The following is a 22722-nucleotide window of genomic DNA, read 5'->3' on the forward strand; positions in this document are numbered from 1 at the left end:
CTATAGTTTCAAATAAACTAAACAAATCTAACTAAAAATGTTCAAATACGTATGTTATATTTGCACTCACCAATTTTGTTTTACAATCTTTTAAATACTTTTATGTTTATTATGACATCAGAAGCAATTAATATAATATATGATTGTCTTTTAAGAAACGAGCTTCTCTAGGTATTTTATGTACTGATTTATCTACTGCTATTTCTTTTTCTAAAAAATACATTAAAAACAATATTTTTAACAAATTAAATATATCTTAGTTATAATATACACTCGCGATCATAAAATCCGGGTCACCTTGAAAATTTCAAGTTTCTTGAATATTTTTGCATCTGGTGCAGTAATAACCTTTTTTTTAGGCTAATGTATTTTTTATTTGTCATCAATGTTTGTTTTGAAAGAAAGAAAAAACGGGTTTTTATTGTTTTTATTGAAAAAGCAGAAAACAAACCAAATTGTTCAAACAGACATACGAAAGAAAAGATGAAAAATACAGAACGTGGTAAAACATCAGTGGAATTTCAATGACTAATATCGTGTATTGCCTCCCCTTGCTCTAATAACCTCTTGCAGACGACGGGGCATATTCTCAATTTTTTTCCGGATTACATATTGTGGTATGTTATTCCACTCTCTCAATAACAGATCCTTAAGCTCCTGTGCGTTGTTAGGAGGAGGTGTATGGGTTTGAATACGTTTTTTCAAATTGTCCCAGAGATGTTTGATGGTATTCAGATCCGGAGATCTAGCTAGCCAGGGTAACCTCGTAATTCCAACCTTGTCCAAGTATTGCATACTGATCCTGGCAACTTGCGGTCGTACGTTGTCCTGCATAAAAACTGCGTCTTCTCTAAGCCCTGCCATAATGGGCATAACATGTTCTTCCAGAATCTCCGTAATGTATCTTCGTACAGTTAAGGACCCATTTTCGATGAAGGGTAATTCTGTGCGGAAGTCGGAAGATACACCTCCCCTAGCCATGACCGAGCCTCCACCAAATGGCATTCTTGGAGCAATGCAAGCTTGTGAAAATCGTTCACCGGTTCTCCTCCAAACTCTTACACGTCCATTGGATCCAGTTAGGCAGAAACGGGATTCATCTGAGAATAACACTTTGCTCCGATCATTAATTCCCCAATGCGCGTATTGTCGAGCAAAATCTAGTCGTGAAACTCGATGCGCACGGCCAAGTGGCGGTCCTGTAGATAGTCCAGAAGAACGAAGTCTTCTCCTGACTGTTGCAACGCTAACATTGCAATTTCGTACTTCCTGTAGTCAATTTCGATGCATAACCGCAGTTGAGGTCCGGTTTCGTAAAGCCTGAAACACAAGGAAACGGTCATCTCGTGCCGTGGTCGTTCTTCTTCGTCCAGAGCCAGGTCGTCTGGTTAGCAAACTCGTCTTCTGAAAGCCTTGAAGCACTCGTTGAACCGTAGAAAGGCTTACGCCAACAGTTCTTGCGACTTGCCGTTGAGTGTGACCGTCTTCCACAAACGCAACAATGCGTGCCGTTTCAACAACAGCCAAGGCATTTTTGACAAAAAATAAACAATAATAAACACTAATAATGACACTAATAAACACTACTGGTGGCAATAATAAACGATTGTTTGTTGCGTTTGAACAGAAAGTCGAAGCACAAATGAGACATTTAAAACAAGCGGCAGTTACAGGTACCGTTCATTTTGGGAAGTGTATAGTTTTCCGCGAAATCGGCATTATTGGAATTCTTTGTTACAAAGGAAACCGCTAAGCCGACAACAATTCTTAGAAACATGCATTAGTTTGTATTTGTGTTATTATTATTTACGATAAAGCTCGTTAAAAATGAAATAACGACGATTTTCAAGGTGACCCGGATTTTATGATCGCGAGTGTATAACTAAACAGTTTCTTCAAGATGATAATAAACTGATTTTTCAGTAGTAACTGAATATATTTAATGTAATAATACCCAAAGATTTTAGAGATTAGGAATGACTGAATTATGCCGTTTATGTAAATACATACTTTGGTGTTATTAAATTCGCTGCCATTAAAAATGGACAAAATATATAAGAAACTACGTTATTTGTATTTTGCTCGACAATAAGTAAAAATATTTTAACTCTTAAGTAAATTCTATTATACGTGTAGAAAAATTTTAATCCTGATTTTTATTCTCTCGGTAAATTGTAAAGCTATTGATATCAACTAAACAAAATTTAAATATAAGTGCCATATGTCATTAACCGGAAGTTACGGTAGGTACAATGTAAACTGTAAATTTTATTGACTTTCGGAACAAAATTAAGTTAATTTTAATTGTATAATCAACTGGTTCGTTTCATTTACAAATTTTATTAGGTTATGGTGGCCCCAACCATTTTTTCGTCAATAAATAGATAAACGTTGTATACTAGTGAGTGTTAAAGTTCAAAATGGCAGTCAATTACATGTCCACAGTGACAAAGTTGTTATGTCGGGAAAATTACGATAATTGGGCTTTCTAAGTATAAAATTATCTTGTTTTAAAAGTTTGTCTACGTGTTTAGACGGAACTAAAACCGAAGTAGAGAAACATGAAAAAACTAACGTTAAGTTAGCTCTTCCCTTAATCCGTCGTTATGTATTATACTTTAAATAAGCAAAAACCTCGAAATAATTTGGGACGCGTTAAAAAAGTTGTTTGATAACTCAGGTTCGCGAGAAAAATCAGTTTATTAGAAGTCTAATTTCAACGCGATTGGAAGAGTGCAGTCAAATTGCAAGTTACGTGAACCAAATAGTTAAAAAAGGACAAAAATTGAATGGAACTGGTTTTAAAATTGACGATGAGTGGATCGGTTCGCTACTTTTGTCGGGATTACCTGATCGTTTATCACCAATGATAATGGCGATTGAACATTCGGGAATTGTGATTTTTGCCGATTCAATCAAAACAAAACTCTTGGACATTGGAAGTGATATTGGTAATATTACACTATAAAGATACACTATAAAGAGCCAATATAAAGATAAATTCCCGAAGTTAAAAACATCCGAAAAAAATAAGTTAATTGCCGCGTTTCTCAATGAAAACTTAAACAAAATAAGTGGTAGGTATGTGAACTCAAGAGCTACTGTTCATTTAACGCCAAATGAAGACTAGATTAATAATAAAAGTGTACGTGATGCAGGTAAGATTATAGTTGCTAACAAGAACACAGCCAAAGTAAAGTGTTCAGGGGATTTGGATTTGGTTCAGGGGATTAACAACTACTGTTGTTGCTAAGAATTATTTTAATATTGTAGTCTGTCAGTAAAATAGTAGAGAATGGAAATTCAGTTAAAGTTAAAAATCATTTACATGTACACAAAAAGTCAGAACGAGTAAGAAAAAAAAGACTAGTAAATATGTAACATATATGTGTGCGATACAAGTGACATAGATGATGTTCCATTAACAGTCTCGAAGTCATTACAACGTCCTGATGGACAAAAGCAAAGTGGAGAGAAGTTATGTTGAATGAAATCCAATCTCTCCGTGACAACAATGCATGAGATGTGTTATATGATTGAGAATATGGTATTGTAATTGATAGTAAGTGGTGTTAAAGTATAATAGCGAAAATAAAGTTACATGAGCAAGTTACAAAAATGAGCTGAAAAGTAAATTTGTTCTGTAAGATTTGGATAGAATTAAGGAATGTTTATGTTATGTTTGATGATTAAACCAGACCAGATAAATCATTTACAGTGAGTTACTTGAGCCAATTTAACAATGTATATAAGTACTAATGTATACTTAATACTACTTTAACAATGTATATAAGTAATGACACTATTTCTTAAAATTTTTAATTGAAAAAACTGAACCTATTACTTTATTTAACGATAATCAAAGTGCATATTACTTATTAACAAATCCAATTCATTATAAAAGAAGTAAGCATATTGATATAAGATATAAATTTTTGAGAGAACTAATATCTGACATAATCATTAATGTAAATGCCTACTGATGGTATGCCAGCTGATTGGTATACCAGGTGGTTGCACAGATTATTGAAACTGTTAGTATAGGACGTATAGGTATTTAACTTCTAAATTGTGTTTTGTTGATAAGTGGGGGGAGGGGGGGGGGTTAAAATATTGATATCAACTAAACAAAATTTAAATATTAGCGCCATATATCATTTACCGGAAGTTAATTTTGGTACAATATAAACTGTAAATTGTATTCACTTTTGGAATAAAATAAAGTTAGTCTTAACTGTATACTCAACTGGTTCGTTTCATTTAAAAGTTTTATTGGACACATTCCCCAAACAACATTTAATTACTTTGCTTATATTCCTTATATTACCTGACCTGTAGGTCAGGTGTTTAGTTTTGTTGTTATCGAAACTTCACTTCACTTTATTTTCAGAGGATACAAATTGTTATTATACGTGAGCGGTTTACCCCTATAAGCAAAGTAGAAACTCACTAAGTTTTTAAATTTTTACCGCACCAAACCTTTTTTATTTGATTTTATATATTTTTCAAATTTAATTGTATTTTTTTTAATTTTTCCAAGTGGGCTAAAAATCGTTATCAGATACCTTCTAACAAAAAAACAATTTCCCGAATCGTTTCGAGTAAATTTTTTTAGACCTATCTCATCGAAATAAGAACTTTTTTACGAAATTATTTTTCTAAAAATGCCCCCTTTCGAGTTATTTGTAATTTTTTGTTAAAACAATGCCTTAATTAGTGATTTTTGAAAGTTTTATAAGAATTACTAAATGATTTGCAATTCTATAAAAAGCTTTATAATCTTTAAACCTTCAAATACAAGTAATAATATTTTGACAAGAATAAATGGAAAAATATAGAACCAAATATTTCGAATATGCATTTCGAGCAATCTACCGCTGTCTACGACAATAAAGGTCGCGGCATATTATCTTACACGTATAGTTTCCGGCACTTAACGTTTCCACTCCAGCAGTTGGGCTGCGCGTTCACATTTTCATACATAGAACGTTTCAGTTTGGTTCGTTGAAGATATGATCTCGCTTTTCTCGACAAAAATTATGTGCACTTGCTCTTCTACTTAACGATGAAGAATGAAAAACTGTGTTAAAAAGAAGTACATCTAATGCTAAGAGAAAGGAAGAAGGAATGTGAATACTGGACTTTATACAGAGAATTAATTGATGACGATGAAAAATATTATGGATATTTTAGAATGAATAGGATTCAGTTTAAATATGTTTTAAATTTAATTTCACCTTCAGTTAAAAAACAAAATACTACATTTTACGAAGTCATACATATCAAACCAAAAAGTATTTTTAAAAAGAAGAGGTATCACTTCCGTACAAAAGTCCTAATTGTTTATCACTTCCGTGCTTAATTGTCACAAAGCAATAAAAACACATGCATAAATGACAAAATATCCTCGAAAATTATTTTTTTAAATACTCTGTATCAAAATCAAACAAATACCTAAATAAACAACTAGGGGAAAATGACGGACATCTAATTCACATTATCCTTACCAACCGGTTACGACTCGTTACGTAGTGCGTTGTTCATATTTAAAACCATTTAAATTATATTTTTCGGAAACTAAACGCTATGTGCTGGAAACGCAACGTGCACGATAATATGCCACGACCTTACGTGTGTACGGTTCCGGCGATACAAGCGCGCTGCTGTTAGAAATCTTTGTTTAAATTTAAAACTATGTTTTTACCACGATAGAAACCAATTATTCTTGTCCAAATATTCTTACTTGTACGCGAAGGTTTAAAGAAAAAGATTATAGACCTTTTTGTAGAATTGTAATTTATTTAGTAATTTTTTTTTAAATCTCAAATTTCACTAATGTATACGTTTTTTCAACCAAGAATTACAAATAACTTGAAAAAGAAGCATTTTTTAAAAAAATTACCCAGAGAGAAAATGTATTTACTTCCATGAAATTCGAAAAATTTACACAAAACGACTCTGGAATTTGTTTTTTTTTTGTTATATATAAGTTATTTGTCAATTTCCGTCCGAGTTTAAAAAATTAAGAAAAATATATTTAAACTTAAAAAAATATATAATATGGAATCTAATAAACAACGTTAATGCAAAAAAATAGTATTATTTCTAAGCGTCTTTTTAGGGATAAACCGCTCGCCTAATTGTCATATCAGTTTCTTGAGTGACAATGTACTTTTATAATTTTCTCTACATAATAATATAATTACCTTATAATTTATTAATTAAGCCATGTAACCCCTAGTCTGTTTAGTATATGTTTAAAAACTTAACTTCTCTTCACCAAACATTTTAGACTGCAGTAATAAATGTTTTTTAGTCATGTTATTTTTTACAAAAATCGTCCGCGTCCTAAATAATAAATTCACCTCATAAATTTGGCGACAATTACAAAAATAATATAAATATTTATTTGTCTGGTTTGTAAAGTTACCATATTTCTATTATCACCCCTCTTTGAAGTTATAACCGTTTCAGAAATTTGACCATTTATTCTTAATTTAAACTAAACCTCTATATATGTTAATATTTTTGTATTACAACTAAAATATTTCTAGATCTATTTACCTGTATTTTATCTTGAATTCCTGTACTATCCATCCTACTGGCCACGTTGACGGCATTTCCCCAAATATCATACTGCGGTTTGCGAGCGCCTATTACTCCAGCGACCACTGGTCCGACGTTAATACCGATTCTAATTCTAAAGTGGTTGAAGGAATGTTCGTTTACCTCCTCGAGTAGTTCCTTTAATCGAAGGGCGTAGTCAGCCATTGCGGTAACATGTTTGAAGTCGTGCATATCACAAGTATTTTGAGTTAAACCTGTAAGAGCAATATCTCGGCTGTAGAATGAATGTATAGAATAAAATTAGATTATTACTCATGCTACGAATTTGGTCTATAATTTTAGATATAAAAAACCCAAGTGCAAAATACCTTAAAGATTACTATTATTCAATAAAAAATTGCTACTTATATAATAGCATATATGTTGCTGCTATAAATCAATGGTTCAATGGTTGTTGCGAATAAGTCAAAAAGGTTGCTGCTTTAAATGAGATACCTATTTGTAAAACATAAATTAATAAATCATATTCAGTAAAAAAAATTTAATTTGCTAAAGTACATGATTACAGTATTGTGCCTATTAAATCTGTACAGATAATTCATTTTTGGGGTGTCAACTAGCTAGTATATGGGTAGAACTCCACAGATGCATCCTGTACATGTGTTATACTAAATGCGCAATATATAAATATTGAATTAATTACTATTTAAATAGGAATAAGCCACAATTAAAGGTTAAAATACGTTTATTGACGTTTCAATTTCCACTTCGGAAATCGTTCTCAAAATACAAACATTAGTAAATTAAACAAATTTTGTTTTTTGTTACTTAGTGAAAAATTCTTCTAATAATTTAATTTTATCTGACTCATCTATATTGACAATTCAGACATACATTATATATTTTAAAGTAGACGACTTTAAAATGATATTGCCAATATTGTTGAGTTGCGTTCCTGGGACGACTTTACTTATAAGATAGTTCATTCGATTACATGAAATCAACTTTAACTTGAGAATATCCGTCAGAAAAGATCATAACATGTAATTCGTCTTTAAAAAGACAAATACATGCCATGATGACAGTAAAATTCTCCTGTTAGTGATTCCATAGTAAATTATGAATAAAATAATAATAATAAAATAAAATAAAAAGGGAATTATTAAATCCTTATACGATAGAGCCAAAATTACTTGTTCTAACGAAAATTCGTTCTTGGAGGAAAAACATTTGTTAACATCTGTTTTATTAAAAAATGATTATCCTTTATCGTTTATAAATAAAGAATTTTCAACAATCGATCGAATAGAACAAAACAACTAAGAACGAGATCCTACAGCATATACAAGGAATAATACGAGGAAAATAATAATACCATACATAAAAGGATTATCGGAAAAGTTTAAAAGGATAGGAAATAAATTCAACATTTCAACAACATTCAAAACAACAAACACGTTGAGATCTATTTTGTCCAAAACCAAACCTAACAATGAACAAGAAAGGACAAGGAATTGCATTTATAAAATACCTTGTGAATGCGATCAGTTTTATTTAGGTGAAACATCAAGGCCATTAAATGTTAGAATAAGTGAACATCAATCCTATATTAAAAATAGAGAATTTGATAGATCTCAAATATGTAAACACGCATGGGATAATGAACATAGGGTTCAATGGAATGATTCAAATATAGTCCTAAAAAAAAAACGGATGGTAAAAAGAGAGAAATCAAAGAAGCGGCTCTAATTATGCTAAATGAGACCAATTGTGTCGCGAATTCCTCGGCAGAATGTACAGTTCGTCAAAGTTAGCTCTGTCTTTCAGTTTAAACTCTAGCGATGCGAAAAATAAACAGAGAACGCATTCGGAGTAAAGAAGATAGCAAATGCGTTCGGATTTTAAAATTATTTTATTATGGAACTACGACTGGGGGAGGGTCAATTGAACTCAATAGGTATTGAAATTTAAATAATTAGGAGTAATTATTCCACGTAATATTATGTGATGAAAATTATTGATTTTTATTATTTTTAAAGATGAAATATATTATAAAAAATTGATATTTAGATATCAAATTATTAATAAAATCATTTCAACATAATTTAACATGTTTGAAAACTAAAAGCAATAAAAAAGTTCACATACAGATATTGCACAAAATTGCAAAGAAATACATAGCTAAGTAATTCTAGGTATGTCCTTAACAAAACAAGAGAAAGTAAACTGACTGTTAGAAAGTTTATAATATATAAATGGTCATTTAATTTTATAATAAAGTTAACCTTCCAAAACCAGAATTTTATTAATAACATAACTAGTTCATTTTCAAATTAAAAAACCATCTCCGTCGACCATCATCTTTTTTTTATATGATCATTTTAGCATTGTATACATCATATTGAAATATAAAAATAAAATAAATTGTTTAATCGTTCTTTTTTCCTCTAAAACGTCCGTATTCTAACTTACAAAATAACATTACAATAGTCCTGTTTGGCATTTTCACACCGTGATTTCCATTCATCCTCTGAAAATGTCTCAAAAAATTGATTACATAAAACCTCCACATCTTTAAAGTTAAAACTTACATTCCGTTGTGCAACATAGTTTTTTATGGATGCCCAAACTAAGTCAATGGGGTTTAACTCGGGATGGTAAGGTGGTAGTCTTAATACCGAATGTCCATTTTCCTCTAGAAATTTATCTATTTCATATGATTTATGATGACGTTGATAAAATTTTGCTAAAGTTAAGAGCCATATAGCTCGGCTCTTAACATATCATCTGTAAATGGTATATTTCTCTTTCTTAGCCACTCTTTTATTTCATCTTTTTTTGATGCAGTCGTTATATTTTTTTCACTTTGAACATCGTGGTATGGGGCATTATCAATCACTAATACACTTTGTGCTGGTAAATTCGGTATCAACATTTCCACTAGTACTTTTTATAATTTTGAAAGTTCATCTGACTATGGTAATCACCAGTTTTTAAATTTGATTTAAATTTTAAGTAGGAATTTTTTATGAACCCCATTTCTCCCCCTGCATGAACTATTATTAACCTCTGTCCCTTAGAGATAGGCTTACGCCAACCATCGTGAGAATCATCATTCCAACTTTTATTGAATGTGTGATAAGAGTCGATGTATGTTTCGTCCATGTATACTATAGGACGATTTTCGTTTCTGTAACTCTTAATACTTCGCAAAAAAGCTATCCTTTTTTATTGGATATCAGGTTTTTCCATAAGCAATTTTTTCTTTGTCAACAGAAACCAATTTTATGTAATACTTTTCGTAAACTTCCATACGATCCTGTGTAATTAATTTTATTGACAAATTTCCTGTGTATGCCTCTCAACGTAGGAACTTTTTTTTCGTGGACGTGAAAATTTATTACAAATCTCCGAAGAATTTCCTTACCCATATTATTCAACTTAGTTTTGGTCGCACTTTTTTGTCTTTTAATATTAGGTGTATGGAACGAATCACTTTCACCATCTTCAACTGATCTCATTTCATTTGAAATTTGCTTTACAGAACCAACACTAACATCAGTTGCGCGCGAAACACGTTCTTGAATTTTCGTTAGTTCTATTATCGGATGTTTAGCCTCCGCTTCTCGTCTCATAAAATATATCACATTTGCTATAATTTCACGAGATTGACCACTCAAAACTTTACGATGAACTTTTGATTTAAATTCCATTGTAACGGAACCGGATTAATAAGTCCTACACCAGTGTAATTGATATGCGTCTGATCTGTTTGCTTCTGCTAACAAAATTGAACTGAGTATATTCGGGCTACTGACGGATCCTCCCCTCCAAATTTATATTCTTATCAAAACTCAGAGACATTGCAATTCTTGACGAGCTGTAGTAGGATCTGGTTACCCATATTGAAAGAGGAAGTTATTAAAAGGAAAATACCAGTATTGGTAAGTCAGTAACATATAGAGAATACATCATTTATGTTTTTTTAAATAATAATAGTAGTCTCCCGTTTTATACCGCTGTCGCGGCTTTGGGAGTATAGCAGGGTAGTCTGCTATAACTAGGGCCTACGGTATACAAGGAAGGTAACATGGCCAGTGCTACGCTTCAACCGTCTATTATTACCCCTGGTTTTACCCAAGGTACTCATTTTTATTTAGGCTGAGTCGACCTGGGGCCTATAGACATTTTTAAAATGTCTAGATGTTCTTGCCGGCGGTGGGATTCGAACCCCGGACCACCGGCTTGCGAGTCAAGCATCCTACCGCTTGCGCTACGCAGGCCCTTTTGTTTTTTAAATAACAAACATATAAAATCGGAATTTGGTGTTTATTGAAGGTAAACTAAATGCACGATCAAATACTTACCATGTCGGGATAGTATTATGAGGTTTTTTTCCTGGTTTTTCCCTCATAATTTACTATGGAATCACTAACAGGAGAATTTTACTGTCATCATGGCATGTATTTGTCTTTTTAAAGACGAATTACATGTTATGATCAGTAGATAAGCAAGCGGGGTCCTGAATCACTTTGGTAACCTGTCCATCAGAGTCTCCGATGCGAAGGTATCGATGCCATGATTTGACCTTGGGGGTGTACAAGAAGTACAAGAAGTGATCGACAATGACGAGAGGGTTGTAAGAACTAGTCGCTTATCGCTTGATCTCTTCTTCTTCTCTCCCGAAGAAGTGATCGACAATGACCAGAGGGTCGTAAGAACTAGTCGCTTATCTCTAGATCTCTTCTTCTTCTCAGCCGAAGAATTGTCACCTGCCTCACCTGTCTCACCTGTAATTACTTGTCCTGAAGAAGTGATCGCCAATGACCAGAGGGTAAGAAGTACAAAAAGTGATCAACAATGACCAGAGGGTTGTAAGAACTGGTCGCTTATCTCTAGATCTCTCCTTCTTTCCCTCTAATAGACCACCCTGCATAAGGAGTGTAAAACTTATTGCTTATCGCTTCATCTCCTCTTCTTTTCGTTAAATTTGTACAGGGTGATCGAAAAAATAAATTTGTATTGAGACTTGGAAATATTTTAGGTGTTGTTGCGTCAAAATTTTTTTTTGTGTACGATGCTTAGATATATCTGTATAGCCTGCCTAGCCCAGCCTGCCTAGTCTTATCTTTACTTTTGAAACTTGTAGGAAAAGGAAAAATAACTATGTATCACAGAAATGCTTTATTGTATATATATATATATATATATATATATATATATATATATATATATATATATATATATATATATATATATATTTTAATGATATATGTGGGTAAATAAAGATGTAAATAAAACAATATTAGATTGATACTATAAATTTTATTTGTTTTGAAACAAGTTAATTATCTGATTAAAAATATACACTCTACTGTTATAATGTATATTTTTCTTAACCTGCTGATAATAGTCCCTCGTCACAGAATCCATGTAACTCGCTGTCACCAAGTTATCATGATGTGAAGAATGACCCCGTAATATTTGGGAATCGTACCGGTCCTTGTACCTGACCACTTCATTGGATACGATTCCATCCCTGATCTTCTGGAGGGATTCGCGGTTCTTTGGAATTACATGGTCTAAAGGCTGAAATTTCTTCTTCTTAACATGCCATACACCAAAGTGCGTAGGCGACTATCTCATTACTAGAATTCTGTTTTTGGCGGCGTGACACAGCTCGCCTGTATTGTGTATTCCTGTCCATTCTTTAATATTCCTTAACCAGGATAATTGTTTGCGGCCGGCTCCTCTCCTACCTTCGATCTTCCCTTGTAGGATTAACTGTGGTATTTCATATTTTGCTCCTCTCAATATGTGCCCAAGGTAACCAATCTTGCGTTTTTTAATTAATTCAAAGAGTTCTCTTTCCACGCCGGCTCTCTCAAGGACGTCATCGTTTCGAACTCTATCCACCCAAGGTATGCGCATCATTCTTCTCAATGACCACATTTCAAATGCTTCAAGTTTGTTGATAGATGTTTTTTTCAAAGTCCACGTTTCCATGCCATAAAGCAAGATGGACCATATGTAGCACTTGACCATTCTGTAGCGTATTTCGAAATTTAGGTTTTGATTACATAGGAGCGGTCTGAATTTCACAAAAGCTTGTCTTGCCATTTGTATTCGGGTTTTTATCTCTTGTTGTGGATCCGATTTCTGGAGGGTTTCTGCTAATGACCATATATTTCGTTTTCAAAATGTTGATTTTGAGGCCATATTTTTTACCTATGCTATTCACCCTATCAAGTAATAACTGCTGATCTTCCAAATTATCAGTTATAATCACTGTGTCGTCCGCATAGCGTAGGCTGCTAATTGGTATGCCGTTCACCTTAATGCCTAATTCCGTGTCTTCTAATGCTTCCGCAAATATATTTTCAACATATAAATTAAAAAGCATCGGAGAGAGTATGCAGCCTTGGCGGACACCTTTCCGGATTTCAAATTCATCCGTATATTGGTCTTGATCAATCCTCACCTTTGCCATTTGGTTCCAGTATAGATTCTGAATAATTCTGATCTCCTTCTGGTCCATGTTGGCTCTATGTAGTAGTTCCATCATGATATCATGTTTAACATTGTCAAATGCCTTCTCGTAGTCGATGAAGGTGAGGTAGACATCTTTTCGTTGATCTTAACAGTTTTGTATTAAGGTGTTCAAACATAAAATTGCCTCTCTTGTTCCTAGTCCTCCCTTAAAACCGAATTGTGTTGACCCGCTAAGTTCTTCTAGTATCTTGTACATTCTTGAGTGTAATATCCTAAGGAAGAGTTTCAGCAAGTGACTCATTAAACTGATTAAGCGGTGTTCATTGCATTTTGTGGCATTAGCTGTTTTTGGGATCATCACAAAGGATGACTGCAGCCATTCTCGCGGAATGTAACCAATATCATAAATTCTATTGAACAGCTTTACCAAGATTTCGATATTCTCCTCGTCTAGTAGTTTTATTGCTTCTATATTAATTTCATCTGGACCTGTTGCTTTATGCATCTTTGTGGTTCTAACTGCATATTCTATTTCACTTCGTATTATTGATGGCCCTGATAAGTTTTCGGAAGGAAGTTTGCACGTTGGTTGTGTTGGTCTTTCCTCATTAAAAAGTCTTTCTGCGTATTCTTTCCACGCCATTGCTATCTCCTCTTCTGACTCTATGTATTCGTTTCTGTCGTTGCGTATTCTTGTTCTGTGGTGGCTTTTGTGTATATTCGATATTTCTTTGATCTTCTTATGTAGTCCAAAACTATCTCCTTTTTCCTGCAATTGTTCTATTTCGTTGCACCTTTCCACCATCCAACGTTCTTTTGCTTTCTTAATTTTCTGGCGAATTTCTTTGTGTATCTGTTTGTATTTGTCTTGATTACGTTGTTGTTTATGTTGCCTTCGCTTTTCCATTAGATCCATAATTTCGTCCGTCATCCATTCGTTATGCTTTCTCTTTCTGATCTGTGTTTTAACTTCCCTGTTTACTGCCAGAATCGTTCCTTTAATATCATTGACCATCTCTTCGATATCATCATTTTGTTCTATTATTCGCATTCTTTCATTAATTTGATTTGCATAACTCTTCTTCAGATTTTCGTCTCTCATCAGTTCTCTTGTATTTATAGGCGTGCTGGTGTTTGTATTTGTTCTCTTAATTTTTGCTAGTTTTAACCTCACATCTGCTATTAGCGGATTATGATCGGATGCAATATCAGCACCTGGATATGCTGCGATTCTTTTGATAGCGTTACGAAATCTTCTGTTTATTAAAACGTAGTCAATTTGGTTTCTAATTATTCGATTTGGACGGTCTCCTGGTGATTTCCAAGTATATAACTTACGAGGTAGGAGCTTAAACCATGTGTTCATGACGACAAAACCGTTCTCCTGGCAGAATTCACACAGCAGGTCGCCTCTTTCATTTCTAACTCCAAGGCCGTACTCTCCAATTATGTCTTCATATCTTCCTTTACCCACCTTGGCGTTAAAGTCGCCCATTATTATGTTTATGTCCTCTTTCTTTGTTAGTCTTATTGCTTTTTCCAGATCTTTATAGAACTTAGTTATTTCTTCTTCTGACTTATCTGCTGTTGGTGCATATGTTTGTGTCACATTTATGTTTACTGGTTTGCCTGTCATTTTGATCAACATGACTCGTTCGGAAATTGGAACAAAATCTGTCACCGATTTACTGATCTTCCTGTCAAGAGCAATAGCCACTCCATGTCGGTGATGTCTATCTGTTGGGTCACTACACGAGTAATACATAGTAATCTTATCTTTCGTAAACTGTCCAGATCCAGTCCATCGGACTTCACTGACTCCCGTTATATTTATTTTTAACCGATTCATTTCCTTTATAAGGTTGTGTAGTTTTCCTGGTTCGTAAAGACTATTAACATTCCATGTTGAAATTCGTTGGATATCATCTGTTTGGCACCGGGAGATTCTTCGCACCCTCTGACCATCTAAGGCCTGCCCGGGACTGAGGGCCATTGTTTTGTTTTGTTCTGCCATAATGAGATGAGTTATCCTGGGGAAAAGGTAGTGTTGTGGTATCCCGTTACTTTCAACACCGCAGTACCACAGCCATTCAAACTGTCCTAGTCATGCCTGTGGAATTCCAATAACAAGCCGGTCCAAGATAATTTCTTTTGCGCCTTGCGTTGGTAGTGGTGATCGCTGCTGCCCTTCACCAGGGTTGAGGACTAGGAGGGATAAATATGGAGGGTGTAGGATAAAGGTTATGGGACATGAGATTCCACGGTGTGGGATGGTGGAATATCATGAGCTAGCGTGGGCAGGGTCGCTAATCCCTAAAGTAGGTCTGTTTCCACCGGGATCGTGAAAAGTACCCACCCGCTACCCATCAAACCCGCTTTCACCCAAAGGCTGAAATCAAAACATAAAAATAATTAATTAAGAAATATTTGTTTTACAAATACTACTACCTTTGTGTGTTATAATCTAGGCATGGTTTCGAAACAATACAAGTCAGGTAATATGGCTCCATGCATCTCTAAAGAAGTTTGACAAAAACAAAAGAATTTTTTACAGTTTTCAAACCATAACGTTCCATACATTTTGATGATAGAAGTAGTAGGTTGGGTGTATGGTATTATTTTTCTTCTTGTATTAGATTGTAATTTTATAAATCTTTTTTGGTCGGTAAAAACTTTTTCCCATGACAATTTACTTTTCTAAAGAAAAAAAAACAGCTTTAATTACCGATATATTTTTTAAGTTATATGTGAAATAACTTACCACACCATAGAGGACCCATTTTAATTTGTAGATTAATCGGTTAAAGAAAACCTGATGTACAAAAATAGAAAGATAATTTAAAAAACAAACTTTTATTTATTACCAAAATAATAAATAAAGAATAAGGAACTTTTTTATTATCAAACGTATTTAAGAATTATTTATCATTGAAACCCCATGGTAAAATGTCAGTGCTTAAAAAATTAACCATTCTTTTATCATCATATGGACTAAGTGCAACTTTTCTTTGAGTTATTGTATAGACGTCATGTTTTTTGGAGACAATAGAATTTTGGGAAACCTCTACAATTGTTTTTTTAAATAAAATTTTATAATAATCTTCATAAGTTAGTTCCTTTAAAGCTGATTTCTTAATTCCTTTTGCTTTTTTAATTTCCTGATCCTGATTTAAAGTTTTTATCGTGTACATTTTTGAGCGCAATCCTATAAAATGTGTCATAATTTGACCTTTGTTTTCATCTTTCATCAAGCCCAATACTTTTTTATTCCTTAAGGGAATGTTATAGACATTATTTTCAGTGTACTCTGATGTGTCAAACTTATGAATATCCTCTTTAATATGAGCATATATATCATCAACATAAAACTGATATATTAAACTATCTGTGTCAGTGTATAATAACTTGGCTTTATCTTGAAATTTTTTTTTAATATAATTATAATGGAAGTCATACAAAATTGTTTTCGAAATATCTAAAATACACATCCCAATGTAAATAGGTTTGTTAAAATTAATTTTCTCGTTTTGCATTTCAATTATTACCATATTTTCATCAAATATGGTACAACTATGAAAATTCGGTTGGGAAATGTAATAGTTACAGTCGGTCCGCCGGATCTTTGCACAAGTATGACATTATTCACGAATTATTTTTTATGTTACGTCTCTTTCCTACTCACAGAAACTAAAACTATTAACTTAAACCGCCTGTCCATACACAACACCATGCATTGAACAAAGACAGCCATAGAACAATGATCGCTGATTGATTCGTCTACTGACAATTGACATGACAATTGGAAATTTTGTTTTGACAGAGTGTAATATTTTTATAAATTATTTTCGTTTGATTTAAATAATCAATCCTTTTTCATACTTTAAATATACATATTTTTAACAAACAGTTGTTATAACGACTAACCCTTAACTTCGTGTTCAATTTATTAAGGTAAGAATTCATGTATTAGCTAATAACGAATAATACATTTTTTTAACCTCTAAATTGACATTAATTATTTAAATATAGCTAAAACTACGTCAACGGACAATATGAAATATTTTTAAAGGTTTTTATTTTTAGAGTATGCCTGGCAAGCCTTTAACTTCTCAAGCTTAGCAACTTGTGTTGAATGTGTTGGAGAATTTCGAATTAGAAAAAGTAAATAGAGGGCCTTTGGAGCCATTTTCGTCTGTTCAATAGGTAACATATTGAAATGTATGTTCGTTTATGAAAATCATTAAACAATTCTTTATTTAAGAGAGTAGCTGCTGCATTAAAAATATAACGACGAACAGTATGTACAATTATTAAAAGGAAAGAAAATAATCACATTCTTTCAAAGCCAGGCAAAAGTAGACCTCGTCCGAAAAACAAAACAACTGATCTGTCTGAGGGATCAAAAATGGCAGTGCGTAATACAGTATACGACATGTACCAACAAAGTAAGTAGTTAAAAATTTCTTCAATCTGAATTTGATATACCATAAGATAATGGTATCATGTACCATGATAACCAGAAGGTACTTTTTAATCAATACTTTATATAAATGTATGTTGTAAAAAAGATTGTTGAGAGTAGTTAAGAAAATTTCTGCTGAATACATTAATGGATATTAAGTCAATTTTCTTGTAAGTTTTTTAATTTGAAATAATTTATAGTTTTATAAAATCAAAGTATTACTTCTTTTTCATTGAACTAGTTATAACAGTGTGGTTTATTCTGTACTTATCTGTTCTTTTTTTTTTAGAGAAACATGTTACTCTGCAAAGTATAAGTAATGAATTAAGGGATAAAGAAGTTGCATTTATTGGCAAAACATCTGTTAGCATGAACTACTAAAAGAACACGGCCATGAAGTGTTGAGACTACCTCCTTATCACTGTGAATTCAACGCTATTGAATTAATTTGGGCAAACTGCAAGTCATATTACAATAAGAATCTTGGTAGAGATGGACATTCTGATAATGCTGTTATAAATATGTGGAAAGAGGCACTAAACCAATGTAACACAGAAATTTGGGAAAAATGTGTGAAACATACCCATGAAATTATTACAAAGTGGTATATCCGAGAAAAAAATATGGTTGACACTAACATTAAACCAATCAGTGGCTCAGATTCTGACAGTGAAGAATTCTTAAATTTATGATTGGCTACATGGCTGTATAGTGTATGAGGCTTCAATAAATATTTAAATTATATTATTGTTATAATAAATTCTTTTTTACCCAGCTCAAGTTTTCTATTTTTTAATTTATTATGCATAGATTTCTTTATTTGAAGTTCGTTGTGTTAATTTTTGTATGACCATTTTTTAAAACAAAGTGATTACTTAAGTCTGAAAACCATATTTAACACTGAATAAACAAAATTATCAAGATGATGGAGCACTGGAGTAGATTTATATTCAGTTTTTTAGATCTTCTTGTAGTGTCTACCCGTTTCGGATATTGGCGACTATCATGACAATTTGTACTTTGCACACTGCTGGTCTGAAAATATTTGTTGTGTTGAACCACATACATAGATTCTTCAGCCAGGAAATCCTTCGCCTTCCTGAGCCTCGTTTTCCATCTACTTTTTCCTGTAAAATTAGTTGCAGCAATTCATATATTTCGTTGTTGCTAATGATGTGACCAAGGTATTCTATTTTGGCTGTTTTTATTGTGGTTATCAGCTGTTTTTCTTTTTCCATTCTTAATAAAACGTCCTGATTAGTAACGTGACCGGTATAAGATATCTTCAGGATTCGACGATAAAGCCACATTTCGAAAGCCTCAATGTTCCTGCAGGTAGTGTCTGTGAAAGTCCACGACTCAACTCCGTACAATAGTATACGAAAGATATAACATGGTAGTAACCTGATTTTTATGGGTGTGAATAAATCATGACATTTGAATAGCTTAGCCATTTTTGAAATGTAGATTTGGCTTTCTCTATCCTACATTTAATTTCTAAGGAATGGTCCCAATTTTTACTCTTTCTGTTCATTAACCTGAATGCTTTATGGTAATCAATGAAGCATGCATATGTATTGCAGTTCACATCTCTAGATCGTTGAAATAGCCTTTTTATACTAAAGAGAGCCTCTCTCGTACCCACTGCATTCCGAAAACTAAACTTTGTACTACGGCTGAATTTTTCTTCGCACAGTCTATATATTCTTTGATGTATGATTTTTAGAAATAACTTTAAAAGATGGTTCATTAAGCTGATGGTCGGCAAATCACTGCAGGATACGGATTTTGTTTTCTTTGGTACAGCAATAAACGTCGGCGTGACTTCAGCCATGTTCTTGGTTCATTAAATATTTTTATTAGGAGTTAAGTACCGTTGGTGTTAAATAGTTTTATGATCAGCATGTGCATTGTCAGGTCCAGGAGCTTTGCCATCTTTTGGTTGTAATATTGCCTTTTCCACTTCATTTGATGTGATTTGTAAGTGGTCATTACATATGTGGGATGGAGGTTGTTGGGATCTACTATCATCAGAGTTCTTTGATAAACTTGGTCCATATGCAAATTTCTTGATTTTTATCTGTGATGATGTTTCTCTGTTGATCTCGCAGTTTGTTAGCTGTATTTAATTTCTAAAGACCAGCTGCTTGTTTATGCATTTTAAACGTATCGTGTTTTTCTTTCAATAAATATATTTCTTCACACTGTGATTTTAACCAATTTTCTTGGGCCTTTCGTATTTGTGTTCTTATTTGTCTGTGAATATTGTTGTACATTCTTGTGTTGTTCTTTGATTTTTTTCTTTTTTCCATGAGTTGCAGTATCTTGTCATTCATCTGACTGTTCTTTTTCTCTTTTTTCTATTAGATGTTCTTATCTAATCTTTAAAAACGTCTCTTTTGTTTACTCACATTTTAGTCTTCTAATATCACATTTTTGTTACTATTCTTTTTTGTAACCTTCTTAAATCTAAACCGATATTTACCAACAACAGGAACATCATCTGACGATATGTCAGTACCATATATTTGCTTATATTCAATAAAAATACTTAATTTCTTATTACTATGGTTTAAATATTTATTTACTGTAGATGTTATTGGACAACCTATAGGTTTCCAAAAATTGAAAAATCACGTTCATAAATGTATACGTATCCAGTTTTCTAAATGCAATAAATGAAATAAAAGAGAAGTATAAAAACGTCAATTGTAATATTAGCCATTTTCTAATTTTTATAATAATTCTTATAGCCGACATACGTTTGACTCACATGTTTTGATTTATTTCCTATAATAAGAATGATGACGATGTGCAAAGATCCGGCGGATCGACTGTACCGTATTTACCACCCAGTTTGTTTACAATTTTTATATCCTTATATTTACGTACAGTCTCTATACTTTTCCCATACGGAGCGTTTATAAAAAGTTTGAATAAATTTATTTCAAATTCATTTTTGCTCTCCTTTCTCAATTCAATGTTTAAGTCAATATATTTCTTTAACCAAGGTGATTGTTTAAATTTTAGGCATCGATGAATCTTAGCAAGCTTCAGTCCTAAGCTATTAACTTGTTTTAAATACATATAATGAATAACATACTTCTTTTTATGATACAATGTCGTTAAGAGTTTTTTATTGGTAGAATTAGAAGTTAATGGCAAATCAATGGCAAATCTTTGTGTGAATTAAAAAGTTCTTTTGGATACTCAAGGTCCACTTCCAGCATGTATCCGTATTCACTATCATTGGGACAATTTAATATATTGTAATTGTAAATATCATTTAAGGGTATCCATTCAAATCCTCCATAAGGAAGGAAATAACTCATAGCTGAACCATATAGATTTTTCACATCAAAGTACATTGTATAAGAGGTCTCTTTACCAGGATTATATTTATCACCCATGTACTTATTGTTCGCTTCTGCATATCTGTTACTACATTGTGACACTCCTACTCGTTTTGCTTTTTCAAAGAACAAAACCATTTCGATATCTGTTAAAAGCTCTAATTCTACATTTGTTACTTTTAACATGGCATCAAATGCTAACCCTGGTAAAGTAAAATAATGCAGACTATCTAAACCGTATGTTTTTAAACACATCAGTCTAAAGTTTTCAAAAATATCACTTAAAAGTAATACGTCAGTTTTTAAATATAATTCCGCGTACTCTTGCAAGTTTTTTATCTCAAACGTGTTCCAAACAGTGCATGCGTGTTGATAATCCTCATGAGTTATTCCTTCATTATTAATTTTACTAAAGAAACTATCAATAGGTGGCAAGCAAGTATCTTGCAACTTTTCCCAATTATCGAGGTATTCATATGGGAAAACACCTTTTCGTTTAACTAAATTAAATTTAAAATCATCTTCAAAGTACCTTCTCGTTATTTGTTTTTGATCATCATCTAGATTACAGGAAAGTTAATCTAATGAATCAGACATAAATCGAAACGAATCTATAAACCTAAAATTAATATTTGTATTTTGAATGTATTTGGTAAATGATATATACCTCTCTTTGTTTAGAGGAAGTAGTGATATATTACCTTTAACGTTATTATTAAGGCTTTTAATTAAAAAATGTGCGTCATAGCCAGAGAGATTATGAAATGCAATCGGAATTGTATGTGTATTTTGATAATTAGCATTACAAGATCTATGAGCAGCTCCTCGAAAATTTCCTGTAATATGACAATGATCTCTAACTTTATCCAATGGATCGACTATAGGTTTAGTGCAAATATGACAAACAAAACTCAAATTAAAATCATGTCTTTCTTTATCAGTTAATGGACCTAACTTGTTGAATTTTTGCAATAAATTTTCTCTAGTTATTCTCTTTGCTATCTTTTCAAGTTCTCTTACAAACCACACAAGACAGTCGTGACCGGTAAATGATTTATAGTATGATAAGGAATCATTATCAGAAGATTTAAAATAATAAGCTATACTAAAAGCTTCATGCTTTTGAGACAAATGAGTTTTGATATTAGGATCATTGTCATTGTCAATGCATTTTATAAGAATACTTTCTAGATCAGCATAAATAACAAAAGGAACAAGTTCTTTATGTTTAAAATTTTTAAATTTCATAATATTATTCTTTTCTGTAAAAGTGGTAAAACCAAAAGTGGTTCTGATGGTAAAACCATCTTAACTGAATTTGAATTAATACAGTCCTCTAAATGATTTTGTAAGTGTGCATCATTACTAAAATGATTAAAACATCTTTCACAAAACCATTTTTTGTTTCTAACATTTTTAACTTGTTGATTTACTAATCTTGAAAAATTTTTAATATAAGCAAAATGAAATAGATCTTTTCTACACAAAGGACCATCATCCTCATCACTACCATTATTATTTGTACTATTATCTTGAGAATGAATTAAAAGTAAATTAATAAGAGGAGAAAAACTAGTCTTACTTAATAGCACAGGTAAAATTTCCTTTCCTGTTCCTTTTGTTGTAAAAACATTTATCGAAAGTTTATTTAAATTTTTAAATTTAGGGATATCTTTTATGGTCAATGGGAAAACTGATATTATGATACTTTAATATCTTACTAAAATGAGGATAAGATGAGGTTCGTGTAACATTGATTTTAGCAGGATGTAACGCTGCAACAATTGACCAGAGAAAACAATAAGGATCAGAATTTTTAATGTTAATTACACTCTTTGTATTGCTTAT

The 22722-nt window shown here is 32.4% G+C and overlaps 1 protein-coding gene across 3 annotated transcripts in view; it reads right to left on the reverse strand.

Annotated features, from left to right (window-relative positions):
- LOC140451697 (adenylate cyclase type 6) overlaps positions 1-22722 on the reverse strand; it is a 3083308-nt gene that overhangs the window by 43382 nt on the left and 3017204 nt on the right. For all 3 annotated transcript variants that reach the window (XM_072545540.1, XM_072545547.1, XM_072545553.1), the window contains one exon: positions 6565-6821. In XM_072545540.1, the coding sequence (XP_072401641.1) occupies positions 6565-6821 (257 nt within the window). The remainder of the gene's footprint in view (positions 1-6564; positions 6822-22722) is intronic.

Source organism: Diabrotica undecimpunctata, chromosome 1 (genome assembly GCF_040954645.1).
Source record: "Diabrotica undecimpunctata isolate CICGRU chromosome 1, icDiaUnde3, whole genome shotgun sequence".
In the NCBI taxonomy this organism is placed as follows: Eukaryota; Metazoa; Arthropoda; class Insecta; order Coleoptera; family Chrysomelidae; genus Diabrotica; species Diabrotica undecimpunctata.